Raw genomic sequence first — 11,768 nt, 5'->3', positions numbered from 1 at the left:
GTGATTTGTTTTAAAAGCTTTTTAAGTCGAAAAGTTTCAATGAATACAGAGTAAAATGACCAATTGTGAATGGATTGCTTAAGAGGATGACATAGATAGCTCAACTGCCTTTTGGCCTTGGATTCTGATAGCTTCCAATAGTACATAAGTTCCATAAATTGTTGACATGAATATTTCAACATCTTTATCAGCATAAACTTCTTTGAGTATAATTAGTTTGTTTTTGTATCTAAGGCAAAATTATTTCTTGTTCTCTTTGCTCGAATGCTCTCCAAGTAATTCCTCTCTGATGTCAATTTTTGTTTTTTTTGCATGCTCCTCCTTGTTGAACAATAGAACCTTCTTTGGTGGTATAGATATTATTAGCTGAGAGAAAGTTTATTTCTGGTAGCCGAGGAGAAATCATTGCTGGTAATTTAGGGAACACCAGTTGCTGGTAAGTTTTCTTAGTTTAAATTTTTGGTAATTGAATTTGCTGGTAGTGTATTTCGCTTATTTATCTTGTTATGTATGTTACTCTGAATTAGTTTTTATTTCTATCTTGGGGTTAACTAATGATGCCTTGAGTTAAGTTACAACATGTTGCTGAAGTCTAATTTTTTTAGAACTGAATGCATGTGTTGAGTACGACTATAAATTAAAGTACTACAAATGACAGAATAGGCAAGCATTGTTATTTAATATTGTTCTGTAACTTTTTTGTTGCAAGAATGCAAAAAAGTCAACCTATTTTTTAGAGTTACCCAACTAGCTAGATATTTATTATGTCAGCATGCAGAAAACTCATAAAAATATACAAATGCACTATGTTAAAATTGATTATCTATGTTAAAATTAAAGATAAATATCCCACTTCTCTTCAGTTGCTCCTCCTTCTGAGTTTTCACCTTTAAAAGAATTAGTCAATATCTTATTATATGTAGGTTTATTTGGTTAATTTTGTTGATTTAATTTTATCGTATAGGATTTCAATGGATAATGGAGATAAAAGTTGGATGTATCTCCTATGATGGACGGATGAGTATATCCGTGGAGTGAACAATTTTCTTGATAAGGCATTTGAACGAGCTTCCCAGGGAGATGAAATATTATGCACTTGCAAAAAGTGTATTAATCGCTATTGGCACTATAGAAATGTGGTGGAGGATCACTTGGTTGTTAACGGTTTTGTTGATGGTTACACCAAATGGGTTTTCCACGGGGAAGGGTTTTCCTCTAGAAATGCACCTCACCAAAGCAATGATGATGAAGGTTCTAACATGCGTGATGATATTGATGGATTACTTCACGATACCTTTAGGAACGTAGAATGTGAGGCAGAGCAGGAAGAACAGATGAGAGAGACTCTATCTGAAGATGCTAAGAGATTTTTCAGATTATTAGAGGAAGGCAAACAAGAACTATATCCTGGGTGTGAAACCTTCACTAAATTGAGTTTTACTATTCGGTTGTACGTGTTTAAATCCTTGCATGGATTGAGTAATGTGGCCTTTTCAGATATGCTAGAGTTGTTAAAAGAGGCATTTCCCTTTGCTCAGTTGCCAGAATCTTTCAACAAGGCTAGAAACATGATAAAAGATTTGGGTCTTTATTATGAAAAAATACATGCATGCCCTAATGATTGCATGTTATTTTGGAAAGACAATGCAAATGCCGATAATTGCTTTGTTTGTGGGGCTTCTCGATGGAAAGTTGTTGATGCTTCCTTAACTAATACAAGCTCTAAAGTCCCAGTAAAGGTTTTAAGGTACTTTCCCTTAAAGCCTAGGCTTCAGAGTATTCATGTGTCCTGAAACAGCCATTGTAATGAGATGGCATGCTAATGAACGACCCACTGATGGGAATATGAGGCATCCTGCTGATGGAGAAGCTTGGAAGGATTTTGATTCTGTACACCCAGACTTCTCCAGAGATCCACGTAATGTTAGGTTGGGTCTTTCAACTGATGGTTTCAACCCATTTCGAACCATGAGCATTTCTCATAGCACGTGGCATGTCATGTTCATGAACTATAATTTATCACCATGGATTTGCATGAAGCCAGAATATATCATGTTGTCAATGATCATTCCAGGTCTTCATCTATAGGAAATGATATAGATGTGTATCTACAACCATTAATTGAAGAATTGAAGGAACTATGGAAAACTAGGATAGAAACATATGATGCTGAGACAAAGCAAACATTCCAAATGCGTGCAGCCTTATTGTGGACAGTTAGTGATTTTCCAGCTTTACCAATGCTTTCAGGCTGGAGCACAAAGGGTAGATTGGCATGCCCCACTTGTAATTACGACACATGCTCACGATATCTCAAACATAGTCATAAGATGTGCTACTTGGGTCATCGAAGATTTTTGCCTCTTGATCATCCATCGAGAAAAGATAAGAAGTCATTTGATGGTAATGAGGAGCATAGACATACTCCTACTCCTTTGTCGGCTGTGGAAGTGTTTGAAGAGCTCCGTGAAGTCAACAATGTCTTTGGAAAGGGAAAAAAAAAGACCTCGGGATAACAAGGGTCCGTGGAAATATTTTTTTTAATTGCCATATTGGGCGCATAATAAATTAAGGCACAATCTTGATGTGATGCATATCGAGAAAAACATATGTGACAGTTTACTTGGAACTTTATTGGAAATAGAAAAAAAGTCAAAGGATCATGTAAATTCTCGCTATGACTTAGAAGAAATGGGGATACGAAAGGAGTTACAACCAAGAGAAGATGATAATGATAGTGTGAGTTTGGCCCAAGCTTGTTTCTACATGAAACCAGAACAGAAAAATTTGTTTTGCACCGTTATGAAAAATGCCAAGTTACCAAAAGGGGTGTGCTTCGAATATTTCAAATCACGTGCAAGTGAAGGAGATGAAAATATCAGGGTACAAGAGTCATGATGCTCATTTTATAATGCATTACTTGCTCCAGGTTGCTATTAGAAAGGCGTTGCCCAAGAACGTCTCGTTGGCCTTGATTAGGTTGGGCAATTTCTTTAGATCCATATGTAGTAAGGTCAAAAGGCGAAGAGATCTTGAAAAAATGCAGTCTGAAATTGTTGAAATAACTTGTGAGCTTGGAAAGATTTTTCATCCAACATTTTTTGACATAATGCCGCATTTGCTTATTCATTTGGTGAATGAAATTAAGCTTGGGGGTCCGGCTCATCTTCGTTGGATGTATTCTATTGAGAGGAACCTATGTATGTACAAGGCATTTGTTCGTAATCGATCTTGTCCAGAAGCATCAATAGCAGAGGGATTTTTGGCGGAAGAGTGCTTGAATATTTGTTCGAGATACCTACATGATGGCGTGAAGACAAGATTCAGTAGATACACAACAGTGGATGATGAGTGCCCTCAAAATTTGTCACCTATATTCCCTATGATAGGACATCCAATTGGAAGTAAGAAGAAAAATACTTTTCTCATGGATCCACAGTTATGTTATGAAGCCCATCGGTATGCTCTGTTCAATACTAGCGATGAACAAGTGGAAAAGTTTATCGAGTAAGATAAATTATATAAGATTTATTTAATTTATATGTTTCTTTTTCTTTATGATATGATTGATTTTATAAAATTCATGATTGCAGGGAACATAAGAATTTAATTGGTAGTCACAGTAGATCAAATGCATGGGAAAGGGCAAGGAAGCATAGTCAGGAATTCAACAATTGGTTTGCAAAAAAAGTTAAAAATATTGAAGAACCCGATTATTTAAGATGGCTAGCTAAAGGGCCTAATACGATCGCCAAAAGATATACTGCATATTTTATGAATGGATACCGATTTCATACCATAGAACGGGATTCCCGATGCAAGAGTCAAAATAGTGGAGTGACTTTATCGGCAACAACCGATAGCTTTGCTAGCTCTAGGGACCAAAATCCCATCGATGGTGAGGTTATCTATTATGGAGCTATTCAGGATATCATTAAGATTGATTATTGGGGTTGTTTTAGCGTTGTACTATTTAGATGTGATTGGTTTCGTAACGAAATAAATGAATATGGATTAACTCGTGTATACTTTAACAAATTATGTAGTATAGATGACCCTTTTGTGTTGGCATCACAAGTTTATCAAGTTTTTTATGTGGAGGATCCAGTTGAGAAAGATGTTTATTATGCAAGGAATAAAGTTCCTATTGATTTGTATTATTTAGAGGAAGAGAATTGCCCTAATATTGAAGACGCATTTTGGAGAGAGCCTAATGATCACATTGGTCCCTTAAGTGGATTAGTTGATGCTGACGTTAGATGGTCTAGAGACGACGTACCGGTTGATGTCGTTGATAATCCATCTAATGCACAACATTCAAATGATACAATTATAGAAACATCGGAAGAGGAGGATGAGTTTGACGATACTGATTGGGACTGGATGGAATCAGATGATTAAAGAGGGAAATTCTGAAATTCTTTTAAATATATTCTGGTTTGAGTGAGTGATAATTTTTTTTACCAATATTTTATAATTACTCTTGTTTCTAATACTGCTCTTTTTAATATATATTTATTTGTTTTTCCTTTAGCATTTTATTCTGATGCTTCATTTTTGCAGGATTTTTGGTTTTGGATCTTGTGATATTGTTGCACTTGTTGATAGCAACTGGTCGAGGCTTGAATCTACATATAATTGAGGTACTGATAACATTTATAACACTTGTCAATACTTGTCATTTACTTTAAGGTTATGAATTTTAAGCTTTATATTTCTCTGGTTAGTGATTACTGTATTATTCATATTAATCACCTTGTAAAAAGATATGTGTGTATCAATTAAAACAGTTATTTTTTTATATCACAATTCACTATCATACACTTATTCTGGTTAATCAAAAAATGTTATCAAACATTAAGGGGCGGATAGAATAATTTTTTCCATTTTAAGAAAACATATAGTACTTTTTCATGTAACTTTAATTATATAACTCGACTACATTTCTCTATAATATTTATATAATTTTTTAAAAAAATCTCTTCATTAATATAAAGGATCCTATGACTTTTGTGTGTGTTGTTAGAATTTCTTTCTATTTTTACTAGCATATATAAGACCTACACAGGTATTTCCAACTAGAATCAGCTATATAGATGTATATCTTTTGCTAAACCTGCAGGAATTCCAAACTATTCAGTTAAATGAATTACATTATTTCATGAAACGAGAAATAATACACGAGACAAGATGAAAATATAAACAATACTCTCTTGATTAAGTAGAAGTAAGACGTAATATGTGAACAGCAAGTTTAGACCCATAAGAAGAACAAAGGTCAAATGAGATTGGATGGAATTGCGGTGCCTATATGCAGACAATTCAGTTGTTTAAACTTAGTGTTCTAGAAGAATTGCATAATAGGTAAAGATGTGGTACATAAAACTAGAATAGGAATCATTAAATTGAGGACTGTATGCAATAGAATGATACCTAACAAAGCAAAAGGTAACTTCTATAAAACTTAAAACAGTTGTGAAATGGTAACGTTAAAAAAATGAATATTAGGTAGAAATGCAATGTTAAGATCTTACCTGATTTCTGAAAATTTAAAATAGCAGATGTTAAGAGTGGGTATACGGTCATACAAAACTAAATAAGATTAGGAATGATCATATAAGACAGAGGTTGCAAGTAACACAAATAGAAGATAAAATGAGAGAAAGTCATCTGAAATGGTTTGACTATGTTCTATGCAGACCTCCAGATCTGCCAGGCCTAAGCATGACATAATGATGATTGAATGTACTAAAAAGAGACAATTTAAAATCATGTGGAGATACATTTTCTCAAACGATCTACAATATACCAGAATCAAACCTAACTTAGCTAAGAACTAACACCTTCGAAGCAAGGGATACTACCATACCAACAGGTTGAGATTTATGCTTAATTGTTATTGTTGTTACACTTGGACTAGGTTTGGTAGGACAAGTGTGAGATTTAAGGAATCCTAACTTTGAAAAACATTTGAGTTGCCCAAACAGATAAATATTCACGGATATAGGAATAAATTACCCAAAAAGAACAAAATGGATACAAAGGATTAAATAGTCGAGCTCAACTAGTTTTGGATTCAGGTGTGGTACTGTTGTTTATGTTGCCATAATGTTGGTTTTTTCCAAAATGAACCTCAGCTTACTTGAGGAAGATGAGAAAAAACAAGATATTAGAGTTATATGAGCAAGAGGGAATGAACAGAAAGACAGCTTAATAAGTTGGGATGAAAATTCAGTAAGTGGCACACTTGACATGGGAATGCACAGGGTACTGATCTACATTTATAAAGCTTGAATCTAAAGATTGTTCAAAAATATTAGATTGTTCAGCCACAGGGTTTACCATGACTCTTGTACCTACTGTTTGTATCTAAGCAGCATGAAGTTACTCAATTGATTCTATTGTTTGTGTTCAAATACTTCTTAGCTCTCATGTGTATCTAATTTTGAACAGAGGAAAGCGGATCATGAATCAGGAAGGGCGTTCAAGTAAAATAAAAAATTAACAAAATGCATAGCAGCTGGATCGCTTGCATATTTGCGAAACCTAAAGGTTTCGTCATTGAAAACAAACAGAGTTATTAATGATCCAAGGTCACTGCCTCTGCATTCTACTTCTACACCAGCACAAACAGTACATGAGCAAGTGCAACAAATGCCACTGAACACTACACCTTCTGCATCACAAGCAGTGCGTGAACAATTGCAACATTCTACTTCTGCAGGTGGATCGCTGCCTCTGCATTCTACTTCTGCACCAGCACAAACAGTACATGATCAAGTGCAACAAATTCCACTGAACTCTACCTCTCTTGCATCACAACTAGTATGTAAATAATTGCAACAACTACCACTGGATTCCACCCCTCGTACTTCACAAACGGTACAAGAACAAGTTGAGGATTCTTCCAATCATGAAACAAACGAGCAATCCGAGGAACAAGGAAAGAACATATAGATTTCAATCGTCAAATTCAATAACGTAATGACTTTTGGTGATTATTCTTACTTCATATTTATGTAGGTCCTTCTGCCGAAAAACGAAAAAGAGGAAAAACTCAGATGCAAAGTGTTCATGGTAGGAAAGAGCGCAAGCAAATTGTGCTAAATGAGAACAATCAACTCATAGGTCCTACTAATGATGATGTGAATGAGTTGGGTAGCTTCCTTGGTACATTGGCAAGGACTGCAACCTTTTGTCCTCTTAACGTGTTTGATTGGAGGAAACTTGAGACAAAAGAAGATATGTGGAAATATGTCAAGGTTTGAAATTCGCAATATTCAATAGGTGTGTGTGGATATTTCATATTATTTACTCCAACCTAACTACTCTAAATTTGTAGGAAAAATATGACATTCATGAAGGTGCAAAAAAGTGGGTTTTTGATTCAATTTCAAAGGCTTGGAGAAAGTACAAAAACCAGTTATATAAAGACCATTTTGAACCCTATGAGAATGACGAGCTTTGAATGGAGAATAGGCCGGTTGATGTTCCGGATTCTCAATTTAGGGAACTTCTTAGATATTGAAAGTCTGATACCTACAAGGTAAAACTGAATATTGTTCCATGATTTGCTTAAAATGTCTGATTTTTGTTTATTTAGAAATCATGTTCTTAGGCGAGAAATATAGTTGCTCTTCAGCTTAATTTGCTTAATTTGCTCTTCAGCTTTTCTTGTTGATGTCATTTATCTGTTACATTTGCATAGTAGATTTTATAGCCGGAATCTATTATCTTGCTGATCTTGTGAATGTGTGTGAAGTTGAGAAAGAAGGTTGACAACCCATCTGTTGGCACTTCTTCCAGCCTGCTCACAGTTATCAAGTAAGCAGGTTTTAAAACTGCAGCTCAAGTCTATAAGCAGTGGTATTTGCTTCATTTCACTTAAGATTGGCACTTCTTCCATTTTAGTGACCTACTTCTTGCACTGACATCCTTATGCATGGTCAGTACAAAAGTGATATTAGTAAAAGAAATCTTGTTAAGATTTTTCCTTAAAAAGTATTAGGAATAGGGACAGATTGTTTGTTTACTAGGTTGCAAGTTTTATTTATGACTTATGGATAGTTTATCAAAAATTTTGCATAGTTTTAATCTGTTTATGCATGTGTGATGGCATCTCATCGACCGCAAGTCAGTATATTCAACACCCATGCTCGTTTTTCATTCTTGGAAGAGTAAACTACATTCTTGGGAAAAAATCAGATTTGTTTTTTTAAGTGCAATGTAGCCATTTACACTTTGTTGTATTTCACAATCTAAGTCTGAATAAAAGAGCTTTTGTCAATGTTTCTTTTTTGTTGCAGAAAATAAAAGAAACCAACACTGAGAATCGCAAAAAGTTGAGATATCCACACACTGATGGCAAAAAAAGTTTTGCTAGAATATGCGAGGCTTGATATTTTTTTTCTTATTATTCTTTTAAATATGAACTTGCTATGCATAATCTGAACTATTTTATACCACTTTTTATGTAACCAGGAAACAAAGAAAGAAACTTCTGAACCTCTATCAAGTAAGGATATATTTGTGGCTACAAGAAAAAGAAAGCCCGATCGAGTTTACAAGGCCTCGTATGCGGATACTCTTAGTAAAATTGTACGAGTTACTAATTTAAAGTTTGTTGATATCATTTGTCTGTTATTAGTTATTTACTCAATTTTATATACTTTCTAATCAAAAATTGACTCAATTTGGTCTTGTAGGCTGAAATGGATAGAATACAATCAACACAAGAAACTGAAGATGGCAGTCAATCAGTTGTTGCGTTTGCGTCCGTCATGGGACCTGAGCATCCAGGACGCCTAAGATTGTACGGACGTGGGGTTACCAAGACTTCCTTAAAAAGAAAAGTGGGAGATATTGGAACCTCTTCAAGTTCTACCGATGAGATGCTGCAACAAAAAATGGTGGAAATGGAAGAAAGGATGCAACAAAGAATGCTGGAAAAGTTCAATGCACAAAAAGATGCCATGGAACTACAAGTTGCAGTTAACATCATTTCACAACTTAAGCGTCTGAATCCAGACTTACGGGTTGATCCCAGCATGCTAGGTTTCAATGCTTGTTCACCTGGAGATGCTTCCTCTGCACAACAAGCTGTTGTGCAACTAATCAATCGTCTATCTACTGGGAGTAATAATCGAGGTCAGTACGTACTCTTCTTCTCTTCCTTCTCCTCCTCCTTCTTCTTCTTCTCCTTTTGTTGCTTTTCTGCCACTGCTCTCTATGATTTAATATTATCCAATGATTTAATTTTGGTGTGATCTCAATTTGATAAGAGCCTCGGGGGTAATCGACTAATATGGATTTGGATTTCGAGCTTGGCTAGCAGAACGTTGAATCAAACTTGTTCCTTTTGAATTGTAATGGGATGTTCTATTATCATCTTTGTGCCTAAAGTGTGCTAAAATTCTTAATCTGTGTGTCATTAAAATTGACTTTGATTAATTCTTTTGATAACGACAGAGTATTAGTGCGAGATGAAACCCCATAAGTTCTGACTAGATGAAGTAGTATCCCCTTGCTTAGTTTCACATTTATGTAAGAAATATGGTCTAAGATGGTATTATAGCGTGTTTGCTTTCCTGGAGAAGCATGTTCCATCTCGTTTGACTGGTAGATCTGAGTTAAATTGCTTGTAGTTATGTCTGAGCTAAGGACTGCTGCTTTTATTTGTTTTCTTCTTCTGCTGGCCACATGAATTGTTGATTAGCAACGTTGTTTTGAACTCGATGTCTTCTGAATGCTTGGTGTCCATGTTGTGGTGATACTATCTCTATGTCTTATTCCATCCTTTACCATGATTGTAACTGGAATTAACATAGCTAGAAAGTTTTAAATGGATAACATCTTAGAATATCAGAAGGTCCAGTGTATTAGGTGATAAAATGACTAGTTGACAACTCGACACATGGCAGAATTCTTTCGCTGGCTTGATGATTGGTTGGTTACACACAACTGTCGGTTTGTAATCGTATTTGAGCTAACTTTGTTTCCAGCGGCTAATGTGTTTATCCTGTTTATGCTTCTGCATCTAAAATGAATGCTTGTTTGGTTCTGTTTTACTAAATTGTTAAGCTTGAATCGATTCACGCTTGAGCTAGAAGACTAAATTGTTCGTAGGAAGTTGGCAGATCACTTTTTAACAGTGTTTCTTGTGAGTTTTGCATGTTTTTGGTTGCGTCTTAGTTGATGTACTTTCACTTAAAATCCAGATTGTTTTTTTCCAAATGTCCATGATATTACTTCAATAAGTTTAAGATGCTGGAGTGTGGTGAATTCTATGTGAATATGCTTAGACATGAAGTGTAGGTTCGAAAGTTTTCAGTTCATATTGGTGTGTCTGCTGGTGTGTTAATTTTGAGGGACTAAAGTCAATGCACTTTGACTTGGCACAGTTATTATGGTCTAATCTTGGGCATTATGAGTTTGATGGGGACAGAAAGTGTAAACGGTTGCTCACTTGCTGTTAATACCTCAAATAAATGATAAAATTGATGTAGTTACTTCTAATATATATAGTAAAAGTTGTTGAGCTTATTTGAAAACCACTTTAAAAGTCTTTTGGTCACATTTGAAAGAATCTGCATTCTAGTGAATTATTGCTCAATAAAAGTGGAATACTAATTCTCCTTTACCATTCAAAGCATTGGTATTTTACTGATGTGCTATGCTATAACAATGACAGAGTTGTGTTAGTGTTATTTGATTCTTTAAAAGTCAAGAGACAAGATAGTTCTCCGACTAGGAGAGCATTTCTCTGAATCCAAGTTCGAGGGACACTAGCATGTTGGCACGTATCCTTTGTGTTTGTACCTGCCCTAGTAGAACCTGATGCAAACTGCTGCTCGACGTGGTTCTCATTGAATGAAGCTTTTACTTTGTTCTAATCTATTTTATTCGAGTTCCTGTTAATGAACTAATTCGTGTACAAACATATTGGGATGGACTTCCCAAAAGTCAGCATTGGCCTTGGCAGTAGGATTTTTCATTTACCCCCTATCTCCTAATTTTTCGTCGTTTGCTCTTTCCCTTATATTTGGCATTGGCTTATAAAAGCCAAGACTAGAATGGTTAAAAGTTATACAATTAGAAGAATGAAAGGGAAGATGCAACCAACCCATTCTCTACTTACAAAGTTACAATTAGAGAAAATTCTACTATACCCATTCTTATTTAATGACTTTATTAATTCTCTTTTGTAGTTGGAGCAACTGAAGAAAGGGAAGATGGAGAAGGTGGAGCAACCGAAGAAAGGGAAGATGTAGATAGTGAAGATCTAGACCTTACTTAAGAAGAACTTTGAGTTGTTGTCGATATTCTTGGAGTCTTTTGTTATAGCATTTGAAACTTTAACTGTTGAAGTGTTGAACTGTAAAACTTATGTAATTGGGTTAAAACATTTTGCTATTATCGTTATTCTTAGCTTATTGGATATGAGGGTTGTAAACTTTAAAGCTTGTTTGTTGGTCGCACTACTGGAAAATTGGCCTATGGCAACAGCAGGTAAACCGTTGCAATTGATAGGCCAACCGTTTCCATAGATGTATTGGAACGGTTCAGTGACCGTGACATCCGCTCGCGTGCCAATAGATCTACAACAACGGTTTTGGCAACGGTTGACAGCACCGTTGCTATAGATCCAGCTATCGCAACGGTTTTTCCTCTGGCTGAAGCAATGAGTATTCATTTCAATTGCAACATTAAAAACCGTTACCGTATAGTTTATGCAACGGTTGTAAACTGTTACCATATTATTTAGTACA

General features: G+C 35.3%; 3 protein-coding genes across 3 annotated transcripts; all 3 read left to right on the top strand.

The window, feature by feature from the left end:
- LOC109235995 lies at nucleotides 979-2,516 on the top strand. Its single transcript, XM_019402233.1, has 4 exons — nucleotides 979-1,034; nucleotides 1,133-1,747; nucleotides 1,812-1,991; nucleotides 2,075-2,516. Exons 1-4 carry the CDS (start codon nucleotides 979-981, stop codon nucleotides 2,514-2,516), a joined length of 1,293 nt encoding a protein of 430 aa, XP_019257778.1.
- LOC109235994 lies at nucleotides 2,692-4,401 on the top strand. The gene is made up of 3 exons (XM_019402232.1): nucleotides 2,692-2,883; nucleotides 2,930-3,507; nucleotides 3,594-4,401. The coding sequence occupies exons 1-3, from the start codon at nucleotides 2,692-2,694 to the stop codon at nucleotides 4,399-4,401; spliced, it is 1,578 nt and encodes a 525-aa protein (XP_019257777.1).
- Nucleotides 4,563-11,439, top strand: LOC109236212. Its single transcript, XM_019402410.1, has 6 exons — nucleotides 4,563-4,643; nucleotides 6,454-7,262; nucleotides 7,343-7,546; nucleotides 8,307-8,598; nucleotides 8,706-9,147; nucleotides 11,208-11,439. The coding sequence occupies exons 5-6, from the start codon at nucleotides 8,712-8,714 to the stop codon at nucleotides 11,294-11,296; spliced, it is 525 nt and encodes a 174-aa protein (XP_019257955.1). The 5' UTR covers nucleotides 4,563-4,643; nucleotides 6,454-7,262; nucleotides 7,343-7,546; nucleotides 8,307-8,598; nucleotides 8,706-8,711; the 3' UTR covers nucleotides 11,297-11,439.

The sequence above is a fragment of the Nicotiana attenuata genome, chromosome 12 (genome assembly GCF_001879085.1).
Source record: "Nicotiana attenuata strain UT chromosome 12, NIATTr2, whole genome shotgun sequence".
NCBI lineage: Eukaryota > Viridiplantae > Streptophyta > Magnoliopsida > Solanales > Solanaceae > Nicotiana > Nicotiana attenuata.
The sequence above is the reverse complement of the archived record's forward strand: the minus strand, read 5'-3'. Positions and strand labels throughout refer to the sequence as shown.

Bases quoted from the DNA above. Each gene is read 5' to 3' on its own strand.
- LOC109235995 (XM_019402233.1), top strand. From the start codon at position 979: ATGGAGATAAAAGTTGGATGTATCTCCTATGATGGACGGATGAGTATA. The intron at 1,748-1,811 runs GTACTTTCCCTT...CATTGTAATGAG, and splicing joins GTCCCAGTAAAGGTTTTAAG to ATGGCATGCTAATGAACGAC. The intron at 1,992-2,074 runs GCATGTCATGTT...TGATCATTCCAG, and splicing joins AGCATTTCTCATAGCACGTG to GTCTTCATCTATAGGAAATG.
- LOC109235994 (XM_019402232.1), top strand. From the start codon at position 2,692: ATGGGGATACGAAAGGAGTTACAACCAAGAGAAGATGATAATGATAGT. The intron at 2,884-2,929 runs GTACAAGAGTCA...TACTTGCTCCAG, and splicing joins AAGGAGATGAAAATATCAGG to GTTGCTATTAGAAAGGCGTT. The intron at 3,508-3,593 runs GTAAGATAAATT...TCATGATTGCAG, and splicing joins CAAGTGGAAAAGTTTATCGA to GGAACATAAGAATTTAATTG.
- LOC109236212 (XM_019402410.1), top strand. From the start codon at position 8,712: ATGGATAGAATACAATCAACACAAGAAACTGAAGATGGCAGTCAATCA. The intron at 9,148-11,207 runs GTCAGTACGTAC...TCTCTTTTGTAG, and splicing joins TACTGGGAGTAATAATCGAG to TTGGAGCAACTGAAGAAAGG.